This window comes from Gobius niger, assembly GCF_951799975.1.
Source record: "Gobius niger genome assembly, chromosome: 11".
Lineage (NCBI taxonomy): Eukaryota > Metazoa > Chordata > Actinopteri > Gobiiformes > Gobiidae > Gobius > Gobius niger.
Window position 1 is genome coordinate 33,340,752 of NC_136862.1, and position 25,741 is coordinate 33,366,492.

General features: G+C 42.9%; 1 protein-coding gene across 1 annotated transcript; it reads right to left on the reverse strand.

Annotated features, from left to right (window-relative positions):
* Positions 1–23,826: 23,826 nt before the first annotated feature.
* LOC306970803 (serine protease FAM111A-like) lies at positions 23,827–24,866 on the reverse strand (the record flags this gene model as incomplete). Its single annotated transcript, XM_079566835.1, has 1 exon — positions 23,827–24,866. Exon 1 carries the CDS (start codon positions 24,634–24,636, stop codon positions 23,827–23,829), a length of 810 nt encoding a protein of 269 aa, XP_079422961.1. The 5' UTR covers positions 24,637–24,866.
* Between the last annotated feature and the right edge of the window lie 875 nt (positions 24,867–25,741).

The window sequence follows — 25,741 nt, forward strand, 5'->3', positions numbered from 1 at the left end:
ACTGGGTGAGTGGTCTGTGGTGGTTGGTGTGGCAGCTGCCCCTCAGTCTACAAACAGGGCTGGACTGGGAGATTAAATCAGCCCGGGACTTGTGGGTCAAGACCGGCCCTCAAAAAAAAAAAGTCATGTTAAAGCAATAGTTGACGTGATGAGAACTAAAACAGTATGAACTACGAATCGAGGACAATCGCTGCATGTTTCTGCTGAATTCAATCTAAACCCTCATAGCACTCAACACTTTAACCTTGTCGTTTACAACTTGATGTAACTTTTGTAAAATTACTTGATTTTAAAATGTGCGTTGCGTTAATGAGGTTACAACAAACGATTTCCTCTTATATTCGCAATGTGAGGGGCATGAGTGTTATGTTCCAGAGGCCCATTGCCATTAAACGAGATTATCTGGGAACCATAACCATAAAAAATTAAATAAAAATAAAAGAAAGCGCCACCAGAAGGGTATAAAATACGTCACATCCCTCTAGTGGAGGAATTATGTAATTGCATCTATGTAATGAGAGAAATTCCAATAGCTTTTGGCGCTAATTGTGGGCCGGTGCAAGGTATTATGGGGCTAAAGAACATGTGTGGCCAGGGTTCTGATGGAGCAGCCAGCATGAGCGGTATAACGGTCTCCATGCTGGAATTCAAAAGCCCAATGAGAGCGCTCTGTACATGCACGGCAAAGCGCATAGTTTGAATTTGGTCCAAGTGGAAGCCTCAAAATCCAACAGACATTTTAGAACAGGGGTGCCCAAAGTGGGGCCCGTGGGCCAAATTTGGCCCGCCGAAACAGTTCTGTTGGCCCGCCAAAGAGTGACCTACTTTTGCGCTGCGTGTGGTTAAAACTAACTCTCTTCCAGTCATTCTCAATGGTAAATATGGATGCAGTTCACTTTTTGACCACCAGCGTCAAATTGGGGGCGCTGTTTCACTCCTTTCACAAAGTTAAGGAAACACTGTTGTGTATCAATTACAGAGCTTTGTAGCATCAACTTTCAGTTTTCCAACTTTTATTGCAAAGGTTGTTACATCGACAACAGCATATGTTAAAAATTGACTTATAAAAGAATTGATGCTGAACTGACACTTTCAAAATAATCTGTGGCATTTTCTTTGAGTGAACCTCTTAAAGGAATAGGCCACCGTTTTTACATACTAAGATATGTTCTTACCTCACTTTAGTCGAGTTAATATATCCCCGTCTGGTCTTTGTCCGTGCGCTCTGCCAGGCAAACGGAGCACATACGCAGCCTCTCCCACATGTCACATAGCTCCGAAAAAGCTCACGATAGAAGCTACCAAGCTCTTCCACGTGTTCCCTATTTAAATAAAGTTACGTGACGTGTTTTCATGCGAAGTATATTTACACAGAAATGTAACATGTCGATTTTATAAGCAAATAAAAAGGGGGACTATATTGTGAGGCGTAATGATACGAGGAGCAAAACGTCCGCGTAGTAACTCCTAAAGACTTCCCCGCTCACTTCCGTCAATAACCTTTAGGAGTTACTGCGCGGACGTTTTACTCCTCGTATCATTACGCCTCACAATATAGTCCCCCTTTTTATTTGCTTATAAAATCGACATGCTACATTTCTGGGTAAATATACTTCGCATGAAAACACTTCACGTAACTTTATTTAAATAGGGAACACGTGGAAGAGCTTGGTAGCTTCTATCGTGAGCTTTTTCGGAGCTATGTGACATGTGGGAGAGGCTGCGTATGTGCTCCGTTTGCGTGACAGAGCGCACGGACAAAGACCAGACGGGGATATATTAACTCGGCTAAAGTGAGGTAAGAACATATCTTAGTATGTAAAAACGGTGGCCTATTCCTTTAACTCCCGCCTGAACCGAGGGGATCTTTTTCCTCACGTCATCAGATTTTTTTTCCATCATTTTTTTGTTGGGTGTTTAACTCATATTTTTTAACATTTTTGTCCTTTTTTTGTCAATTTTTTGTCAATTTTTTGTCATTTTTTGTCACGTTTTTGTAATTTTTTTTGTCACATTTTTGTCACATTTTTGTCATTTTCTTGTCATTTTTTTGTCAATTTTTTATCACATTTTTGTATTTTTTTTGTCACATTTTTGTAATTTTTTTCGTCACTTTTTTCTCACATTTCCATCATTGTTTTCGTCTCAGTTTTGTCGCTATTTTCACCCCTTTTTTCCAGAAGCTTTTGGATTGGGGTAAAGCCAAACTGGAGCAAATGTGCTCGGTTCAGGTGGGAGTTAAGGGGTTAACGAATGAGGTAAAGTTACTGTAGGTGCTGCAGATACAGGTGCTTTTTTTTTGGCACTAAATGCTACAATTGGCATAGCTACCATTTGTTTTAATATAGCATGTTATTTGCAGTTATATGTGTTTTTCGTGCTTGACATCGCTGTGTTTGGCCCGCGACTCACAGGCACTTTTTAATTTTGGCCCTCGGAGACAAAAAGTTTGGGCCCCCCTGTTTTAGAACATTCTTCTCGCTTGTTATATTACATCTATGGTTCTGTATTATATTTGCTATTTGGAAAATGAAGCTAAAAATATTCATTTGGTAAATGAATCATGTGAATAAGATTGTTTTAGGAGCTTGTAGTTCAAAAACTAGCGCGAGCCGAGCTACACCACAGACTCTCCAGAGTGTAGAGCTGGTAAACTCTGTAAACTCAGCCAGGTTTGAGAATTACATTCACTGATCCGCGGTCCAAAATCACAACCTCTAAAGTCTTGATTCTGGGCAGTGTGTTCACTATTAAGATCAAATCACCTTCAAAAAAATGTAAGTTGTATACAGCAACAAGGATATTTATTAAGATAATCTCGCAATAGAACATTCAAATAGAAAATGACATGCAAAATAAGTGAATGTGAAAACAATCTCTATTTTTTGTCTCCAAGTTAAACATTGATAATAAAACAATGTGTTAGGATCTGGTTCTTTTGTATCACGCGAGAACAGTTTTTGAATATAGCCAAAGCAGACACTGGAGATAGAAGTCGTCTCAAAGATAAGGCTTTTATTGCCGTTGTTCCAGTTACAAAGTTGTATAACCAGCTGGTGACTTCAGAGAAAGAGAAGAAGTGAAGTCCAGACCTCTCCTTTTATCCTAGTCTTGCACTCCTCTACGCAGAGAGGGTGACGGCCTATCAGTGAGTCAGTTGTTTGTGTCTATGTGTTTGTATATTATCTGTTACTTTGCGTTATGTTCAGAATGATTATGGTGTGGACCATTGTCTATCAGCTCATCTCACTGACATGGTCTTCATGTTGTGTAGCGTGTGAGCAAAGCATAAGTCAGAGGCCTGTTCAGATTTCGTTATAATCCTTACAATCCCCCTGTTACTTACTCCCTAAGAGTAAGCATAATATTAAGTTCTAAAACTAAACAGTCTAAATTAGCCTTTAATTAACTCTAAACTAACTGAATTTCAGCTTGTGTTGTGTGTGATCCTATGTATAGTGACATTCCACCTTCACCTCCATAGCTAGGCGTGGCTTTAACGTGATGCTGACCACCCCCAAATCAGCTCTGCCACCCTTTCAGTTCCAGTCAATGCCAGCATGTAGCGTGTTTTTTTTGTTTTTTTTTGCAAAGCACATAGTGTATTATTTTTATTACTAAACATCGTGTACCTCCCAATAATCTAATTAAGCAAACCTGCAACTATTTCTAGCAAAGCACAGCGTTATCATGTGTGATTAACTTTAGCAACATTGTGTATCAGTAATGTCGACCCTAGACTTTCACGTCCAAGGATTCCAGCCTCATGATCTCCATCTCACCAATATCTGTAACAGAATGAGGGGGAAAAAGGGGGGAAGTTACCCTACTCTCCCTCACCCCATGTCTAACTTTGTTATTTTCCAATTGTCTTACCTGGTAAATTTGGGGTTTGTCTACTACTTTTATAAATGACTACGTCTATGGCCTTTTTTAATTCAATTCAGTTCAAAACATGTATTGTCAATTCTTATCCCAATCAAAAAATGTATCCGTCTTATGGTCAATCCCCAGAAATACGAGACTTTTAAATAGGGAACACGTGGAAGAGCTTGGTAGCTTCTATCGTGAGCTTTTTTGGAGCTATGTGACATGTGGGAGAGGCTGCGTATGTGTGAGCGCACGGACAAAGACCAGACGGGGATATATTAACTCGGCTAAGGTTAGGTAAGAACATATCTCAGTATGTAAAAACGGTGGCCTATTCCTTTAAATGTCGTGACAGTTCCTGACTCTTATTTCTCTTATCAGTTCACTCCATGAATTATTCCTGTCACCATGTCTGCATATTTACATATACTGTATGTAAAGTATATTTATTGCTCCTTATATATAACATTATGAATGGCTTGAATGGTTTCGAGTTTTGCTATTTCAAAGTTAGCTTTCATCCATGGGCTCTTCACCGGTCAGAATCTCCATCTTATACTCATTGTCTTTCAACTCCTCCTCCACTGCCCTCAGAAGGTCTGTATTATTCATCATTTTAAGACTGGTTACAAACTTTTGGAAAACCAACAGAAGTGGTTGGGCAAATTCTATGACGCTTTTTATTTTTGGAACCAACCCATAGATGAACCCTGCTGTGTGCAAACCGAACACCTTGCAGTGAGCATCAAACACTGGGGAGCCAGAGGAGCCGTGGAACATGAAGGTGTGGTAGGAGGCCGCTTGTTTGTAAATGGGATCTCGTGGGGACAGGATTCTCTGGATGCTTTGGTCTTTGATCGCCTGTTCGACTGACACGAGGGTGATTTGATCAAACTGCTGTAAATGCTTATTGACCTCGTTTATCCTGTTCTCTTCCTCAATAATACAGGTGGGGTCGAACTGTTTTACTTCTCCGTTTGGATGTCCAATAATGCACGCCTCTCCACTCTCCGGCATCGGACAGCAGTGTTTCATGAGCCCTGGAGGAACTAGACTTTCATCCTCTTCACTCACTACAAGCTCCAGAACGGCATAATCCAACTCTCCATTATAGTCAATGAATGTGTTCCTGACTTTAAAGTTGAAGGTATTTGTCTGATTTTGTTCTTCATAATTAAACATAGCAGTTATGTCTATGTCTGGACGCACACTGTTGTTGTACATGACTTTGTTAAACAGATGTGAATTTGTGAGGACATAACGTTTAAACAGCACAAAGCCTGTTCCCTCACAAACGTTTCCTACTGTGATTTTACAAACAGAATCTCCCATTTTAAACAGCTCTCTAGCTCGGCCAACTTCACTGAAAGTCTGCTGGGCCTTTCCAAAGTCCACTTTCTGAAGTGTCTTTTTCAAAGTCTCAGCTGAATTTCGACTCAATAATTGTTTCCTAAGTTCAGGAAACTGAGCTCGCAGAAGTTTATAAATGTCATTAACTTTATTCTCGTCACCTTCAGCTTGTTTTTTTTTCAAAACATCACTGACCAGAACAGTGATGGTTGTGGGTGCAGCGTTCAGTGCAGCTACTGGACTTCCTGAACTGGGGCCGGCCTCAACTGTGTCAAAGGATTCACCTGCTTTCTCTGAAGCTTCATTGCAAGTTGTTTGAGGAACTGCCTCATCTGGGTATTTAGAAGACGCCTCGCCTTTTTTTGAATTTCTTTTTTCAAAACAAATCTTTAAAGTTAAACCATCATACTGTTGTATTTTGTCATAACTGAACACCTGCACTTTGCCTTTTGTAAAATGTTCGAGTTTAAAATCCCCAAGCTCCACAAAGCGTCCATCTCGTTCGATGGCATCTCTCAGAGTCATGTTTTCTGTTCCGTAGACGCAGACCTGTGAGAAGCTCTTAATGGTTCTGCTCCTGAACAGTTTTTTGGTTTTTGCATTGGTCCCTCCTTCTGTATCAATATTCACAACATAATAGCATTTATCCTGATAAACTCGATAGTCTCCCTCTTTATCTCTCACTTCCACCAGTTCAAACCTTTTCTCCGTCAAAATGACCAGCTCTCCGTCTACAAGGCATGCACAGGGGAAGTGGGTGGCAATGGCAGTGCCCATGTGTGCTTCTCCCTTCTGAAGTACTATCTTGTCTTCATCACACTTAATCTTCTCCCGAATTTCCGGCTTGGAAATGATGGCCTGTAGCACGGTCTGAGGGTGATCGCACTGGATGGTGTATTTAGTTTCTAAGTTGTTGAATTTTAAAAGAAATTCATGAGGATGAAGTCCCTGCAAAAGAAACACATCACACGAGCGGTTACTGTCAAATGAGAAAATGAAGATGAGCTTTTGGCTAATCTAAGGCCCAAACACATTGTCTAAGTGAGTCTGTGTTACCTCACTGTACAACACCAACTCTGTGTTTCTCAATGATAAAAGCCATTCAAACTTCAAGAGTGAAGAGTGGGGCGTTATAAGAGGACAGGACAGTAGGGATGCACTGATACCGATACCAGTGTAGGCTACGCTACGAGGCTACTACGCTACGAGGCTACTACGCTACGCTACGAGGCTACTACGCTACGCTACGAGGCTACTACGCTACGCTACGAGGCTACTACGCTACGAGGCTACGAGGCTACTACGCTACGCTACGAGGCTACTACGCTACGAGGCTACTACGCTACGCTACGCTACGAGGCGCCCCCTACGAGGCGCAGCTCTCAGCTGAGGAGAGAGGAAGCAACAAACTGGAGAATTCTTTAGTGTAAACCCAATATTCCACATAGAGCTGACTTTATTACAGACTGCGCTCTGTAAACCAGAGTCTGAGCTGGATTTAACCAGAGCTAAATGTTGTTCGTGCTGCAGCGTCTACAGTGTTTACAACATACAGGCTAACGTTGCTAACTCGCGGCTAACAGTTTTGGCCATTCTGACGCCGTTTTAAACCCAGGGATTTATTCATCTGAAAAACTAACCCAGCGACTAAAAAGTCCTCAGAAAATCCAAATGAAAGACATACAGCATGTTTATATTGAGGGAAAATGAGCTGCAGCAGAACAATGAAAACGCTGTAGCTACTCGCTAAGTTACTACAAACACACGAGAAAATCTACAGGAGCTGAAGTAAAGGAGAAAAGAGACCATTTAAGAATCATCTCAATACTATTGTTAAATAAAAATACATAATGTGTAATAAAGTGCAATAAAAATGTAAAATTATATTGAATGAAATTAAAAATAAATAAATAAATGGCATCAGCACAATTCTAATATAACTGCTCTTAATGTGTCGCCTACTTTACTTAAGGAAATGTAAATGAGTAAATTAACTTATTACAAACCAATCTGCTGTGAAAACAGTAAGAATGTTGAAGAAACTGCCTTGTACTCGCATCGGTATTCGGTATCGGAAAGTACTTAAATCAAAGTACTTTTACTCCTGTGGGTTTTAGAAAAAGTGGTATCGGTGCATCTCTACAGGACAGTGTTCTGTCATCTGCACCCAGATCAGGTGGTCTCAAACTAGTTTTTACTGGGGCCCAGATTTCTTGCAAGGAGGACTTGATCCTCATCTAATCTTCTGATCAGATCAGTCTGTGCACACTGCTCTCGTTCACTGCTTGATCAGAGCTCAATCTGACCCACGTAATCAATTTGTTAAGTAGTCATCAGTTGTGAACGAGCAGCATCACTTGAGACGTGGCAGCCCCCCCTCCATAACAATCTACAGATGACGCATGTGAGAGCCATGAGTTTTTTATCTAGTCAGAGTAATGACCAGAAACACAGGAGGCGACTTCTGTGATTCAAAACCCAGTTTGAATATTACCACCAATAACACTGGTCTCAGAGCTACACACACTGCAATGAAGCGCGCAGGCATCGTACTGAACACTTCTGCACCAAACAGTCAGCTGCACAACCGCAGGCTCGCCGTCAGCTGCACAACCGCAGGCTCGCCCAGCTTTTCCAGGTAAAATCAACCAAATCTACGGTCAATGACATGACTGTATGCGCTCAGCGTAAAGGGACGGCACACTGCCCAGTGATAAGTAAGTACTTAGGAGGGCGGTGTGCTGGTGGTAATTCAACATTTACAACATACAGAAATACTATGTACTTCGTAAAATCAACATTTTCTGAAATACAGTGCCTCTCGAAAGTATTAATACGACTTTATAACATTCCTAATGACTGCAGAATGTTCACACCTTGGCCATTAAATAGAGGCCACCTGTGTGTAATCTACTCTCAGTATAATTACAGCTGTTCTGTGAGGGCCTCAGAGCTGTGGTCACTAAATCATGAAGGTCAAGGAGCACCAGAGGTCAGGGATAAAGCTGTGGAGGAGTTTAAAGCAGCGTTAAGTTCTACAAAGATTTCCCAAGATTTGAACATCTCACGGAGCAACTGTTCAATCCATCATTCAGAAATGGAAAGAGTATTGAGAGTGAGGAGTTAAGTGCCAAATTGGGTTGATTTGGGGGGGGCTCTGAGCCGGTCGGCCATGATGGTAGTACACTAGTGACACGCCCCCAGAACCTCACGCATTCCTGTGGAAAGTTCAAGGTGTATTAGTACTTTCAAGAGGCACTGTACATGCTTAACACATGTAGCATCATGGATTTCTCTGCAAGTGTGGCAACTTCAATCCCCCACAACAGGCAGAATTAAAAATGTTTGTTGGTTTCAGTTTATTTACACTCCACCTGGAATATTTTGGGATCATAAAAACTGAAAAGTGGTCCTTTGGTCCCTCAGTGTATTCAGGGAGTAGGCTCACCTCTGACCCAGTGGCTTCCGCAGTCTTTATCTTTGGTGTGTGATTCAAATCCTGAAACAGAAGTTACACGGTCTTTAGCAAGGAATTTAGAATAAATCCTTTTCAAGAACAAACTGAGCATGCGGTACCTTAAGTACGGGGCGTCTTGGTGTCGACATGTTTCTGTCCTAAAAACATATGCTTGTTAGACAGTGCTGTGTATTGTTTATTAGGGATTAACCATGTGCTCTTACTAATGACTTTACCAGTCCTTTACCTGGTTCACTACAAGATTCCAGGTCTTCTTTGGCTTTGTGTCTTATAGCCAGTGTTGGGGAGAACACTTTGTGATCTAACTGTCTGCGTGTTTCTGAGAGCTGAATGGAGAAACAAGTGAATTTCTCCATTGTGAGATCAATAGAGACTTATCTTTTTTCACGTTGATTTGCATTATATCTATGTATAAATCCGGTGTATAATTGTAAAAATATAAACTATACCTGTTGGAACGCCTGATACAAATGTATTTACCAATAAATATCAACTCAAAAGCGCTCTTGGCCAATGCTCGCACATGTGCATTGTGTGTATGAACTGTGGCATAAGGCGTTTAAAATCATCATTTCATTTAGGAGGAAAAAGGTCATCATTTAAAGTTCTTTCGTAATCGGGTTGTGCAATATGAAGCTAAAATGTAATGATTGAGTACGGAGATTAATTCCTTTGATTTTAGGAGAGTAACTGTATTCTAAACACTCACAAGCAGTGAACCACAACCAGAATACAGTTACTTAAAATCAGTATTCAAAATATGTATTCAAAATACATGTATTTAGTTACTCCCCAACACTGCTTACAGCGTAGTATATAGGCTAACTAACTTTAAAGCACTGACGCACATACTCTACCTTATTGAGCACGTCTTCTCCCGGTAACTGTGCATCTGCACTTCCCCTTTCCGGATGCGTCACCTGATAAAAAGTAGCTCAGTTAAGCTAATCAATGATAAAAGACTGTTTTTATTTGATGACGTCAAAATCCCCACTTTCCCACATAAAAACCACATGAACACAAACCAACTGGAGACAATGACGTCACATCTGGGGAAAACGAGCTCCCCAGTGCACATGAACGCACCACTGTGACCCGCTGTCCTGCCTAAATGTGCACCCTTATCGCAAAAACAGCTTTGAGACATGCTAGAGCCAAGTGCTCCCTTTTCTTGTTATATAATCCCTGCTTATTCACTAATGTAAAACCTGCACACTTTTCATTACTTATAAAAGGGAAATGCATGCATGGATGAAATGTAAATGTATGTGCCATTATGTGGGTTGTTTTACTATCGTAGAGATTTGATACTTGGCTGAAAGCTTGTAGGCTGAATGTGTACAACAGAGATCACAGGCTTCAGGAACATACATTTACTGCTGGTGCTTACATTTCTCAGCTATGAAATATGAAATAGGCTAGAACATATGGAGGCTATTAACAAAACATGACAAAAGGCTGCTGAAATAAGTTACTGCTCGTGGATTTTGAGTGTGAAAAGGGAGCACTTCTCTCTCACATGCATCTCGAAAAGGGACAGAACACCATAAAACCTATTAGCAACTCATGCAAAGAGCTTATATTAAGATGTGAATGAGTTTGATAATGACTTGGAATTTTAATTCACACCATCTTGTAAACCTTTAAACTTTGAAACGTCTCCAAATCAAAACATCAAATACTGTAAAAAAAAAAAAAAAAAAAAAAAAAAGGCAACATAAAGTACAGTAGCAAAGTAGGCTTAGCATCACAAGGTAAGAAGTGCCAAAGAGAGACAGAACCAACTCAGACTACACTACATTCATGCCAAAGGGATTTATCACTTACTCTTCTTTTTGGAGTCAAAAACGATCTAATGTCCGTCTTCAGATTCTGTCGTCGCTTCGCCATTTTGGGACTTCGTACGAGCCTAATGTGAACACGAAGCGTTACAACTTAGCCGTATTTATTGCCCCTAAAGAGAAGTAGCGGAGCAGGACATCAGAAAAGAGAGTTTCCGTTACTCACGGTAATGTAGCCTCCGGTGGAATGAGGTTATGTTGAGGCAGGTTGTCTTCCGTGAGCTCAGCTGTCACTTCTCTACTGTTTAGGACTGACAGGACCGCGCGGCATTATTCGTATGTGTTACTTCTTCTTCTTCTTCTTCTTTTCCGGCAGGCCAGACGCCGCCAAGCGTATTGCTGCCTCCCACGGTCTCTCAGCAGAACTGCATCATGGGCAGATCCTCACATGTAACTTAGGCTGTTTCTCAATTGCGAGGATGCGTCCTCCGTTTGGCCACTTCGTTGACGTCCTCGGTGGCGGCTCCTCCAAAACGGAGCGGAGTGTCCTCTCCCCGCCGCCTTTGAGCTCAAATGGAACGGCCTCCGGAGCGAGCGGCTGCGTCAGGTCACGTGTCAATCTATGCTCATTAAAACAACTGTTTTATAAATAACAGAGGCCAGGAAACTGTTTATGTGGAACACAACTTTTTTTAAAGTGAGTTCAAACTAATAAAGTTTTGCGAGAAAAGAAAAAAGAAACTATGCTGCAGTGCATCATGGGTAATTTCAGCTCTCCGAGGTAGCGGAGGATCCACTGCTGTATCCTTCGTAAATGAGCCAAACGGAGGAGTCGAGCTGCGAGGGGGCGAGTGGTCCAGGTGAAATGGAACACCACTTGTCGGCGCCGTGATGACGCGAATGACGTCCGAAGTGGTCGAGACGCCGAGGATCCTGGCAATTGGGAAACAGCCTTAGTAAAGTAAACAAACTCTATACGAGCGATCGCTGTTATTGTTTACTTCCGCGATTTTGGCCGGATGTTTTGGTGAATGGTCGGCAACAGCTGATGCATCCAGGCCGGTTTTATAAAAATTAATCTTTGCCCAGATAATGCGATTTCCCAAAACTTCATCTACTGGAAGTTAAATAGTTCATTGTTAAACCACAAATGTGTCAATTTGGAATTAACCAGGCTAATTAAGAGTTATGGGCTATATGCACAGTTTCCCCACGTGACGTCTTCCTGGACAGTCAGCCAGACGCAGCACTTCCTGTCGCTGGTCGTTTACTTTCACAATTAGCAGGTTCCCACACAAAAATAGCGATAGCTCAGGATCTGGTTATGGACAACGAGTTACTGATGGAGTCACAGCAACGTATTACAAACATCATGTTCACTGTGAATCCAGCCCCAAAGGAAACGCCAGCGGTCGTAAGGGGCGGAGCTTTTATCTTAGAGCTAAAGGCTAGTGTTGAAAAATGATAATATAACATGTAAACAAGTAAATATTATTTAAACTACTAACAGGAAGATTCTTTTTTGCGCAGGCTCGTTCTAAACTTTGCGCTAGTTTTATTTTTTATTTTGTTAGCCGCGTTAGCTTCAAGACAAAAACATCCACCGTTATGAACACGGAGGTTTCCTCCAGTGAAGTCGTTGCGTCTCACGTAATATTTTTTAACCTGCTCCAGCCACATCCGAACTTTTACTCGCTGTCCTTTACCAAATCTTAAGCTATTGCTTCATTTCTGTGGGACCTGCTCATTTTTAATGGGAAGAGATGACAGACAGGAAGGACAGCCTCTGGCTGACTGTCCAGGCGGAAATCACGTGGGGTCACTGTGCATATAGCTCATTGGGACAGAGCAGAGTGAGAACATGTACGTAAAAAACTGGGAACTTTTGAAATATGAAACTGGAAAATATATATTAGAAAATATGGAAGTGAATTAGCCAAGTCTAGGCGTAAAGAAGAAGAAAATATTATTTCTGAGATTTCCCTTCTGTCTCTTTCCTCACCTGAGTCAATAAGATAATAACAATAATTTAAGATGAAGTGGCCTCGCCTCGATTCCAGACGAGACCAGGCGGTGGCGTCCGAGGGCGGAGAAAGGCGCCTCAGACACATCTCAGCCCCGAGAACAGGGAGGAGCCTCAGGTCACGCAGCGTCTCACATTTGTTAGAAAGAGTTTGGGAATAAAACTATTTTAAAAGTTTGTGAACACATTTCTGCTTCTCCCACACACCAGACAGACGCCCCATCACTACAACTACAATAACACACTCTCCTCTTACAGTTTAGGATTAGAATAATAAAATTGTGCTTATGTAGGCCATACGTTGAACACACTGGCACTTTCTGTCAAATATGAAGCATTTCTGCAGATTTAAGTAGCTAGATCTGTGCTGAGAAAAGATAAGGCAGGAGCTGCGGAGCGTCAGGGCAACGCGTCTCCGATCTAAACACAACTCATATCCATCATCTGTCAGTCCTCTGTCAGTGTACGTGTTTACAGCACTTCATTTCCCACAATCCCTTTGGCCTTTGTAGTTCAGCCAGCCGAGCGAGGCGGAGAAAAGCAACTTCGCTCGCCTCCCCAAGGCGCTCCAGCCGCCTCGGTCTCACGAGAATACGGGCACGGTCGCACAGGTGGCGTCAGAGCGATTCTGACCGGCCTGCACCGCTCGCCTGCAGCCGCCTGCAGCGCCTCGCTCATCTTAACGCCGGGCTCAGACCTAGAGCGGCAGAAGAGAGGAGGGGGGCGAGCTTCCATTCATTCCCTATGCTGCCTGGCGACCGGAAAGAAGCCTCCGGAAATCCACAGGAGAGCGGCGAGATACGGGCGGCCGGAGCGGAGACTAGCGTTAACGCCGGGCTCAGACCAAGCGGCAAAAAAAACGCTTTCCGTCGCTCAGCTTGCTCTACTTCCTTCGCCAGCCCCCCGTGTGCAGGAGCGCGTGGAGGTGGGTTTGAGACGCAGCTTTTGCGCATGAGCCAATTACGCACAGGCGTCTGTCAGATCTAGCTCTGTGGTTGGTGCCGCCGCCGGAAATGGCTCTGTATTTGCATAGCGTTGAAATTTTTTTAACGCTAGTGTCCGCTCCGGCCGCCCGTATCTCGCCGCTCTCCTGTGGATTTCCGGAGGCTTCTTTCCGGTCGTCAGGCAGCATAGGGAATGAATGGAAGCTCGCCGCTCTCCTCTCTTCCGCCGCTCTAGGTCTGAGCCCGGCGTAAAAAAATGTCAACGCTATGCAAATACAGAGCCATTTCCGGCGGCGGCTCCACCAACCACAGAACAAGCGCTGACAGACACCTGTGCGTAATAGGCTCATGCGCAAAAGCTGCGTCTCAAACCCACCTCCACGTGCTCCTGCACACGGGGGGGCTGGCGAAGGAAGTAGAGAAAGCTGAGCGACGGAAAGCGTGTTTTGCCGCTTGGTCTGAGCCCGGCGTGATCGGCGAGAGTAGCCGGCGCAACGGGGGCGGAGAAAAAAAGTCTGAATTCAATCCGACCGCTCCACATGCAGAGAAGAGCGAGAGCGGCCTCAGATCACGCAGCGTCTCGTTCAGATATCGCGTTCATTTAAAGTTTATCCTAAATAAAAGTCATTCACCTCCTGCTCTGTTTCCTTTACTCCAGAGACATCATTCTTCATCAGAGGAAACTTTCCCTTTTGTTTGTTTGTTCAAGTTTGTGAGATAAAACACGTCCTTTTAAATCATTAGTTTGTTCTGTAAGAGCATCAAACATGAGCTCTATTTTAGGGGGCGATACATAACTTTAATAGTTTCAGTCATAGTTTATTTGTTCAGATCTAAAGAGGAGAGGGGAGGGGGCGAAGACAGTGGTGTAGTCTACGTGATACGCAGGTATACGCCGTATAACCACGAGAAGGCCTGCAGAATTACCGTATAACATCTACAAAGTGGGAAAAGATACGTATCACTCATTTGCGCAGTGTTATATTTGCGTTTTCTGTCCGTTTGGAGACCAGCACAAACTCCACCAAAAACTATTTTCTCCCCTGAAAACAAGAGATCACAGGCTCATCCCTCTCTCTCTTTTTCTCTGTCCCACCGACAGACGACTGTTCCCTCTCAGCTGTGCTCGTGCGCAGTTGCGCACAGCTCCAGTGTACATGAGCACAAAATAAAACCCGGCCTGAGAATAGCTCATAATGATAGAGGCGTATTAATCAGGAGGAGTCGCGTACGTCTCCCTGTCATAGACACTTTCCCTGTTCATTCCCGCTCTGGGAGTCCACAATGCCGGACCCTTAACTGCATTTCTCCCTCCCCTGCAGAAGCGTGAGAGCGGTTTTGGGCAAAGGCAGTGACAGGTGCAGGCGGGAAACAATCTGTATTACAAAGCGCTGAAGTCCACGGGAAAGACCGCGCAGACTGTTCCAAGTGTGCGTTTTACTCTCAGACACTGAAGCTGTCGCTTGACAGAGACTAAAAAGTGGATGTGCCCCGCCCACAGTGCTGACCGAGCCACGCCCGCCCACAGCGCTGACCGAGCCACGCCCGCCCACAGCACTGACCGAGCCACGCCCGCCCACAGCGCTGACCGAGCCACGCCCGCCCACAGCGCTGACCGAGTCACGCCCCCCACAGCGCTGATGGAGCCACACCCGCTCCTGTTCATAAAAAAAAAAATGTCCTTGAAGAGTCGTTCTCCAGAAGCAGCGCGCATGGTTTTGTGTGTGGGGGAGTTTGCAGGTGCGAGAGCCCGGTGGTTGACCGGTGGAGGGGTTGGTAAAAGCAGACTGGGCTTTATTCATTGAAGTTTTCATTTTGGCTTCAGTCCCACAGCCTTATAGCCTATAGCTACAGCCTTTGAATTTCTAGAACATTCCTATAGGTCTATTGCTTGTTATTTCAATAACATTTAGGTATATTCACAGTTTGGTTTATAATCTATTTAATTCTCTGATACATTTAATATTAGTAATAGTAGCCTATGTGACGGGCTATTCTTTTCAGCGCATATAATTGACTATCCCCCACGCCTGCTAAAAAATACAGTATACCCACTAGAAAATAGAAGACTACACCACTGGGCGAAGAGCACGTTTGTGATCACACAGACTCGTATCCAATCACCTGAGCGTGAGGACAGGTGGACGTTTTCCCATCATGCACGGGGCCGTGGAGCCGCTGCAGTTCCTCTGGAGAGATGCAGCGGCTGATCCAGTCGGCTGCTCTCGTTGGGGTCTCACGATCTTTCCGTGCCCCACGTGCCCGTGACGTCAGAGCCCGTCTGGAGCAAGTCGGACAGAAATCTAACCGGCACCGAGAGTCTGCAGTCGGCTGTCAAAACTGCGTCCGTCTGGCTCATCTCAAACACACCTAATGTCTGTTGATGATCAGGCACAGGTGATGGACCTTCAAAATAAACCTGATGATATCTATAAACGTAAAGCTGAGGCTGCCTACGTCAGGTCAACGTTGATGGAGCCGTTACCAATGATAAGAAAAACATATCTGACTTTTTCTACTCTATACAAATCAAAATTTAATCATAATGCTATGCTGTCCTTTTTCAGCTACATTGATTCTATTAAAACAATTAGTCAGGCTGATATGCTGCTGTGTGATTCTCCAATTACCCAGCAGGAGGTGGGTACCCAGCAGGAGGTGGGTAATTTGGGCAAAGGCAGTGACAGGTGCAGGCGGGAGGTGGAAGAGGCAACAACACGGCTAAAAAATAACAGATCACCAAGGAATGATAGCATAACTGATGAAGAATTCTCTCAACAGTTAGAGCCATTTCTGTTCAGGGTTTTTACAGAAAGCATTGCAGATGAAGAACTCCCTGCTACCACGTCACAGCGGCTCATCAACCTCACACCGAAGCCGAAAAAAGATCCACTTTCTATTGATAACTGGAGGCCCATAACGCTCCTTAACAATGACTATAAACTGTTGGCTTTAATTTTTGCAAAGCGATTTAAAAGGGTCTTGGACACTATAATTGATGAGAACCAATCAGGTTTTATGAGTAAAAGGCGTATTTTCAATAATATAAGACTTGTGTTGGATCTCATAGACTATTCACATCTGATTGAAGAAGACAGCTTCATTCTGTTCCTCGATTTTCAAAAGGCCTTCGACACAGTAGAGCACCCGTTTCTTTTTTATTGTCTTGAACAATTTGGTTTTGGGGACTACTTTTGCAATGCTATAAAAACTCTTTACACAAATGGTAACGGCTGGATTAAGCTGAGCGATGGTGCCACTCAGAGATTCTACCAGGAGAGAGGTATAAGGCAGGGATGTCCTGTGTCAGTTTCCCTATTTTTAGTAGTGGCTCAGGTCTTTTGTCTGTATATGAAATCATGTGACCTGGAGGGTATCTCTATTGCTGGTCAAAATATATTAATTAGTCAGTTAGCAGATGATACTGCACTATTTCTTAAGGCGAGAATAGGGAAAAATGTATATTTACAGATATCAATTTGAAACTGTTGCTGTCGATCACTGGCATAAATGTGAGAAAAAAATACATGGCAAGTTTTCTGTTATTTTATCTTTTCATATAAGAACAAGGTGTTTTATGCCTAAAAATGCCCCAAATTTCCCATCTTTTCGGCGACGAAATCTGAATAATGGACAGAGCTACATTCAAATTTATGGCTTCATTTTATTGATAAATGAGTTACCAAGACTTTCTCAGAGGGGATTTTGGATTTCTTGTTTAGTTTTAAAATAAGCTGTTTTTTAGTGTAAAAAATTGTAAAAAAAATAATAATTTTCGCCTTATTTTTTGACATTCAAAACTCAATAAATGGGGCTTAGGGATTAAATAATAAAAAATCCCTCTGAAAAAATCTTCCAAATATTGTTCAGTCCAAGGCTGTAAAATGTGAAGTCTTTAGGTCCGACTGACGTGGACATAGTGTCGCCACAATGACAGGAAAATGTGTTTTGAGAAAAAGGCCCTTGAAATTGCATTGTCCCATATAAGTCTATGGGGGAACATTGAATCAGCGCAATATTTAAACATGTTATTGTGAAGATTAGGCATATTTTTCGTTTCCGGGTGAAAGCTTATACACTGCTCACAAAAACTTAGGGCACACTCAAAAAACACAATGTAACTCCAAGTCAGTCAAATTTCTGGGATATCAGACTGTCCAGTTAGGAAGCCACGCTTATTGTGAATCAGTTTCACTTGGTGTTGTGGAAATTAAACAGACACAGGTGGAAATGAGCGGCAATTAGCAAGATCACTCCAAAAGAGGAATGGTTTTGCAGGTGGTGACCACAGACCATTTCCCTGTCTTCATCCTTTGGACCGTATTTTTGGAACACTTTTGCATTTGTCCAGTGTTCTCACCACTAAAGGCATCATGAGGAGCATCTACAGCCCACAGAAGCTGCTCAGGGAGTGATGCTCATCCAAAATGACACGTCCATTCGTGCTGTGGCAAGAAGGTTTGCTGTGTCTCCCAGCGCAGTGTCCAGAGCATGGAGGAGATACCAGGAGACAGGCCAGTACACCAGGAGACCTGGGGGGGGCGACCGAGGTCAACAACCCAGCACAGGACCGCTATCTGCTCATTTGTGCTCGGAGAAACAGGAGAAGCACTGCCCGAGCCCTACAAAATGACCTCCAGAGGGCCACAAATGTGCATGTTGGTCGTCAAACGGTCAGAAACCGACTCCATGAGGGGGGTATGAGGGGGGTATGAGGGTGGTATGAGGGGGGTATGATGGGGCTATGACGGCGTTGGGCCGGTGCTTACTGTCCAACACTGTGCAGCCCGATTGGCATTTGCCCGAGAACACAGCGATTGGCAGATTGGCCAATGGTGCCCTGTGCTCTTCACGGATGAGAGCAGGTTCACCCTGAGCACATGTGACAGACGTGACAGAGTCTGGAGACGCCCTGGAGAACGTTCTGCTGCTGCAACATCATCCAGCATGACCGGTTTGGTGGTGGGTCAGTGATGGTCTGGGGAGGCATTTCATTGGAGGGCCGCACAGCCCTCCATGTGCGAGCCAGAGGTTCCCTGACTGGCATTGGGGACCGGGATGAGATCCTCAGACCTATTGTAAGACCATATGCTGGTGCTGTGGGCCCTGGGTTCCTTCTGATGCCTGATAATGCCAGGCCACATGTGGCAAGAGTGTGTCAGCAGGTCCTGCATGATGAAGGTATTGATGTTCTGGACTGGCCTGCTCGTTCCCCAGACTTAAATCCAATAGATACATCTGGGACATCATGTCTCGGTCCATCCATCAACGTCACGTCGCACCACAGACTGTCCAGGAGCTGACTGATGCTCTAATCCAGGTCTGGGAGGAGATCCCTCAGGAGGACATCCGTGGTCTCATCAGGAGCATGCCCAGGCGTCGTAGGGAGTGCATTCAGGCACGTGGAGGCCACACACACTACTGAGCAGCAGCGGTTGTAGCCGAAAGTGTGGTCTGGTCCGTGAATATTAAAAGACCGGTCCGGACCATTACGGACCATGACCTCTAGGGGCGCTGTGCACTGGTCCGAGTGGTCCCTGATGGTCCCTGAGATGGTCTCTAGGTCCCTCGAATGGTCTTTGGGCTGAATGAATGGTCCTGTGTATTATGTGTGGCAGGAGTAGAGTCCTAATAGGTCTATATCAATATTTCTCATTCATTTTGAGGAAAACCAACGATTTGTTTAGGGAAGATTTTTTATTTGAAAATCATATTCTTTTTCCGCATGGTTTTCAACATCATCTGTTTCAAACATTGCTCTATATTCATTCCAACCAGCTTTGGGTGGGTGGGTGGGTGGGTGGTCGGAGGGGCAGGCTGGTTGCCTTGCTTCTGTCAGTCTACAGGGCAGCTGTGGCTACAATAGTAGATTGCCACCACCGAGTATGGAGTGAACGAATAGTGCAATGTAAAGCGTCTTTGAGTGTCCAGAAAAGCGCTGTATAAAACCAATGCATTATTTATTTATTGAAATAATGATACACTCCCCTTTTTATACACTTCCCCTTTCATCTTGCTTTACATTTCTGGAATTACATAGTGCAGATGGTCGATGGTTTGATTTCCTGTGTAGCTCTATGAATTTAATTGTTTATTGTGACAATTAATGTGATCTTTGGATGATTTTTTGCTGTTTGGTAATTAGCCTAAACTCATATAGAGTTAATACACTGAATAGTATTTGCTCCCATTTTATAAGTCCCTACTAATAGATCAGTAGTTATCATATTAAACAGGTTAATTCACTGTTCTCTTACCTCTGGACATTGGACTGGACTCTGCACTAGAGAATTACAGGAGTCACCTTTGGGGATGCTGTTCACTAGTCCGCCAGTGGTTTGTAACAGACCGTGGTCCTTGAAGTGGTCCTTGGGCCCATGCAAGAATCAGGGACCACTGGTCCGAGTGGTCCGGACCAGTCAGGGACCGGTCCCTGAGGTGGTCCTTGGTCTGAGTCAATGGTACCTGTTACTTATGACTGGTTTCTGCTTCATACAAGCATAAGGGACCACTGGTCCGAGTGGTCCGGACCAGTCAGGGACCGGTCCCTGAGATGGTCCTTGGTCTGAGTCAATGGTACCTGTGGCCTGTGACTGGTTTCTGCTTCATACAGGCATCAGGGACCACTGGTCCAAGTGGTCCGGACCAGTCAGGGACCGGTCCCTGAGATGGTCCTTGGTCTGAATCAATGGTAGAATGGTAGCCTACATGTTACTTATGACTGGTTTCTGCTTCATACAGGCATCACTGGTCCGAGTGGTCCGGATCAGTCAGGGACCGGTCCCTGACATGGTGCTGCTGATCACGTGGATCACGTGGGTGCTGCTCTGCTCAGCGAAGCTCAGGCCAATTTGCGCTAATAACATATAACAATAATAAAATGATTCAAGAACTTGTAAAGCCACCACTCCGTTCCGGTTCATAACATTAATCCATATGTCTTGTTGGACTGCGGAACAATCGGAACTAGTCCTGGAGGAATTTCTACAGAATTTGGATCAACCAGTGACCTGATTTGTCACTTTGATTTTGACTATAATTTTGGATCCAGACCTCCAGGGGCTGAGAATCTGATTTCCATTTATCATTCTTATGTTATTTTGTTCTCAACACATTGCCCTACACTATGAATAAAGATTTTCATCCCAAAAATCGAATTGATTGACATCTAGGATGTGTTTTTTGAGTGTGCCCTAAGTTTTTGTGAGCAGTGTATGTTCAGAATTGAAAATTGAGTTTTGCCTGTAGTGTCTCACCTTAAAAATGCTCTTCAAGTGAAACCTGCCATTTGTGCCATTTCTGTTTTCTCCAAAGCATCTGGTTTATTCTTAAATCTTTGTAAATGTGAATTATTGGCTTTAAAGTATAGTGATGTAACTTCACTTCACTTCCACTGTCAAGAGTAGTGTAAATTACTTGGGTATTACCATCTCTAAAGATCAGCAAGAGAGATGCTCTCTGAATCTTGACCCCAGAATAAAAAAGGCAGAGAACAGATTCAACCAGTGGTTACAGAGAGACCTGTCATTGAGGGGACGTGTGCTACTGTCCAAAGCAGAGGGATCTCCAGGCTTATTTATGCTGCCTCATCCCTGGCTCTGGATGGTCTCACAATTAAAAAAAATGACCGATTGCTGTTCAGTTTTTTATGGAGAAAAAAAACTCATTATATTAGAAAATCTGTGGTAATGAACACCTGTAAGAACGGAGGGCTTGACTTTTTGGACTTCTCTTCCTTAAACAATGTATTTAAGATTAATTGGTTAAAGTATTTCCTTAAAAATGACTCCTCATTATGGAACTTCATCCCCAAATTTGACATTGAGACGTCCTGCTCCTTTTGCTCTGCGCTGCCTGAAACAGTCACCCATCTCTTTTGGCTTTGTCACTACACCAAAACCTTTTGGAAAGATGTATCAAAATTCATATATAACAAACTACATCTTAACCTAAATTTATTGTATGAACATATCATCTTTGGATGCTTCAATAGAACACAAGATAAAGACAAAGAATTTCTAGTAAATCTTTTATTACTGCTTGCAAAATTTCATATTCACAAATCCACATTTTCTGGCAGTAAACCTGTATTTACTGTGTATCAAGAGAATCTGACACAGACTTACATTCTCTGGCCCCTATAGAACAGTTGAAGGCGATCAAAACTAAAAATGTGTGTGAAAAGTTTGACATTAAGTAAATAGTACTGCTGCTGCTCTAGATGTGTGTTCAAAAGAAAAAGAAAAAAATGTTTTTTTATGTTGTTCTTTCAGCGCCATATTTTGTTTTGTCCTTTAAACCCCTGGCTATGTTCTTTTTCTTTTTTTCTTTTCTTTCCTTATAAAAAAGAAAAATAAGTTGTATGTATACAATTATAATAATAATAATATAAAAAAAAGAAGAAAAAAAAAAAACCTCTGGTGCTAACTAACCAGTGATAAGGAGCTATGTGCCATCCCATAAGCCACTGTGCCAAACCCCCCCTCGCCCCCACCCTCAGTGATTCATGTGTAACCACTGTTGATTGACAGGAGCACATTTAATAATAATAAAAAATATATATATTAAAAAATAAGATTCTGCACAAGCCAAACTTTATAAAGTGATAAATCCATGTTGTCGTCCCCACAGCTCAGTCACATGTCAGTGTTAAAGAGGAAACTCAGGAAACAGATTAAATGCTTTTGTTTTCATTTAGTAGAAACTTAAGCCACATGGATCATTTGCTGCTGTAGCTTTAAGAAACAGCTGCTGAGATAAAAAAAAAACACTAAAGGGAAATGTTTGGATCATTTGGATTTATTTGTCTCCTTAAATGTCTTTGTTTGGACACTATGTTGTTGTTGGACACTAGGGGGCGACATGCACTTTTGTTTGGCCTGCACTCCACCAATAACTTTAAAGAAGAAGAAAAACAGCTGTTGGTGATGTCACTTCCCTTTCCCCTGTTTAAGGACGGACGGATTGTTCAAAATGCAGCTGAAGCTCTAGTTCCCGAACTGCACAGATCTAACAGTCGACCATGAAAGGTTAAGGAGCTAGTTGCCAGTGTTAGAGCTTAGAGGCGACAATCTGATGGTTTCAGACGGAGCCTTTGCTTCGAAGCAGCCTCCCTTCATGTATGAGGGAAGGCCTGGCGGATCCGCTGCTTTCTCACTATACATTGCCCCCTTGTGGCGTGCCCCAATATTGCAATCACCTCAGAATCAAAGAAAGACATTAACACATTGAATTAAAAGGACTCTTTTTAATTGAAGTGCTGCGACATAAAAAATACTCTGATTACATAAAAATGTGACTGCACATTTTGTGTGCGTCACCATGACAGTATTGCTCCACAAAAGTTGTGAATCGCTCTTTTAAATTCATCCCTGTCAAGTCCTGAATGTTCACAATTAACAATCTTCATTTGGAAACGGAAAAAAAGCAAAACAGATTACAATAATTTTAACAATGACATCACAAATGGTTTTACCTCTTAACCCCTGACTTAAGTGCATTTTCTCCAGTTCAGCTTTACCCAAATCCATAAGGTTACATGCAGCCTATAGGCCAGTGTAACACCTCATTTGAAAGCTAAGACCTAGAAAGTTAATCTAAATTGAACTTTTTCGTGTGTTTTGTTTTTACTTTTTGTTGCTCTTTCGTTGCTCTTTTTGTACGTTTTCATCCTTGTTTTTGTCTCATCTCTATTTTGACACCTTTCTCAAGAAACTTTTAGATTAGGGCAAAGCCAAACTGGAGAAAAGGTGCTTCGTTCAGGTGGGAGTTAAGGGATTAAAAAATACAATTTACCACATTTCCACATTTTACTCCCCATACACAAGTAAAGTATAAATGTCAAGTTATTTACATCTCTCCAGGACGTGTTCACCTCCAGGACCCGGAGGCGTGTGGGTCGGATCACTGCTGACCCTTCTCACCCTGGACACGGACTATTAACCTCTCTCCCCTCAAGCAGGAGGCTACAGTCCATCCAGACCCATAAATCCTGCCACTTGAACAGTTTTTTCCCCACCACCATCAGACTCATGAACGAGATCCGGCAGACTCATGGATGTATTCTGCTCAGTTGTTCTGTGTGGTGTGTCCACACTTAGATCCGCTACTATCACTTCATACACCTACACATCTGTAAATATAACCCCGCTGTTACTTTATGTCAAATTGTTGTCGTCTTGCCATGTGTCACTTTTCATTTTGTCTTATTTATCTTATTTATTTAATATTCCTTATGCATGCCCCATAGCCTTATAGTTGGACGTTTTTTAGCTTATTTTTATCTTAATTCTGTGTTATATGTTTCATGTTGCACGTTTGCAACTGAGAAAAATTCCTAGTTTGTGAACCTGTTCTCAAACAATGGCAATAAAACCTATTCTAATTCTGATTCAGAATTAACTCCCGGTACTCATTATCTTTCAACTCCTTCTCCACGGCCTTCAGAAGTGTCTGGTCACTAGTCTTCTCACTAGTTTTGAGTTTTTTAACAAACATATGACAAATAAACAGAACTGAACGGGCATATTCTATGACACTGCCTTTTGTTGGAACATCATAGGTAAAACCTCTAGAGTGCAAACCGAACACCCTGCAGTGAGCATCCAACACTGGGGAGCCTGAGGAGCCGTGGAACATGAAGGTGTGGTAGGAGGCCGCTTGTTTGTCAATGGGATCTGGTGGGGACAGGATTCTCTTAATTCCTTGTTTCTGAATATGATCAAGGACAGAAGTAAAGGCCCACTCATTGTCCTTAAACCGCTCTAAATACTCCTCGGCCTTGAATTCCCTATTCTCCTTCTCAATAATACAGGCGGGGTCGAACCGTTTTACTTCTCCGTTTGGATGTCCAATAATGCACGCCTCTCCACTCTCCGGTGTCGGACAGCAGTGTTTCATGAGCCCTGGAGGAACTAGACTTTCATCCTCTTCACTCACTACAAGCTCCAGAACGGCATAATCCAACTCTCCATCATAGTCAATGAATGTGTTACTGACTTTAAAGTTTAGGGTCTTTTTATGATGTGGTGGTTCATAATTAAACATAGCAGTTATGTGTGGACGCACACTGTTGTTGTACATGTCTTTGTTAAACAGATGTGCATTTGTGAGGACATAACGTTTAAACAGCACAAAGCCTGTTCCCTCACAAACATTTCCTACTGTGATTTTACAAACAGAAACTCCCATTTTAAACAGCTCTCTAACTCGGCCAACATCACTGAAAGTCTGCTGGGCCTTTCCAAAGTCCACTTTCTGAAGTGTCTCCTCTAAAGTGCCATCAGGAAATCTTCTCTCTAATATATTCTTAAATTCAGGAAACTGAGCTCTCAGAAGTTCATAGATCTTTTCAACCTGTTCACTACTACCTGCATCTTGTTTTGTTTTTGCTTTTTCCAGTTCTACACAAACAGAAACCCACTCAGTTTTGGGCGTTGAACTAGAACCAGCCTCAGTTGCCACACCTGTGTCGACGGCTCCTCTGGCCCGTGAAGCCGCCTTGTCCGTTTTTTGGAGAACTGTTTCACCTCTCTCTTTTGCAGCACTCTTATCTGCTTTTTTTGGAAAGCCTCTTGGAAGAGAAATCCTGAATTTTTTACCATCATGACGTCTTATTTCATCACTCGTTAACACAGTCAATTTTTCCTCGTCAACGCCTTCGAGTGTGAAATCACCGAGCTCCTTGAAGCGGCCATCCTGTTTGATGACATGTTTCAGGGTCATGCTGTCTGCTCCGTAGACACAGACCTGTGTGTACTTCTCTATGGCGGTGCTATTGAATAGTTTTTTAGATGTTGTGTTTTTCCCTCCTTTTGTCTCAATGTAAATAAAAGGACATTTCTTTAAATAAATGATATGGTCTCTCTCTTCACCTCTTGATTCTACCTGTTTATTTGTCATTTCTAAAGTGACCAGCTCTCCGTCTTCAAGGCACACACAGGGAAAGTGTGTGGCAATGGCAGTGCCCTGGTGTGCTTCCCCCTTCTGAAGTATGACATGCTCGCTGCTCTCTTTTTTCCCCTGAAGTTTGGAAGTGATGGCCTCGAGCACAGTTTGAGGATGATCACAGTGGATGAAAATTTTTTCTTGGTTTAATTTTAAAATGAATTTGTGTGAATGATCTTCTTCCTGTAAAACAAACCCATCAGATCAACAAGACATTTCACAACTGACAATTAAACTGACAAATATTATTTATTTATGTTATTGTTTCCTTGACAGTGCGATCTGGATTTGCCTGATCTTTAAACAGGTATAAACTGATATACAATGAAGACATGTATACTGACCTTTG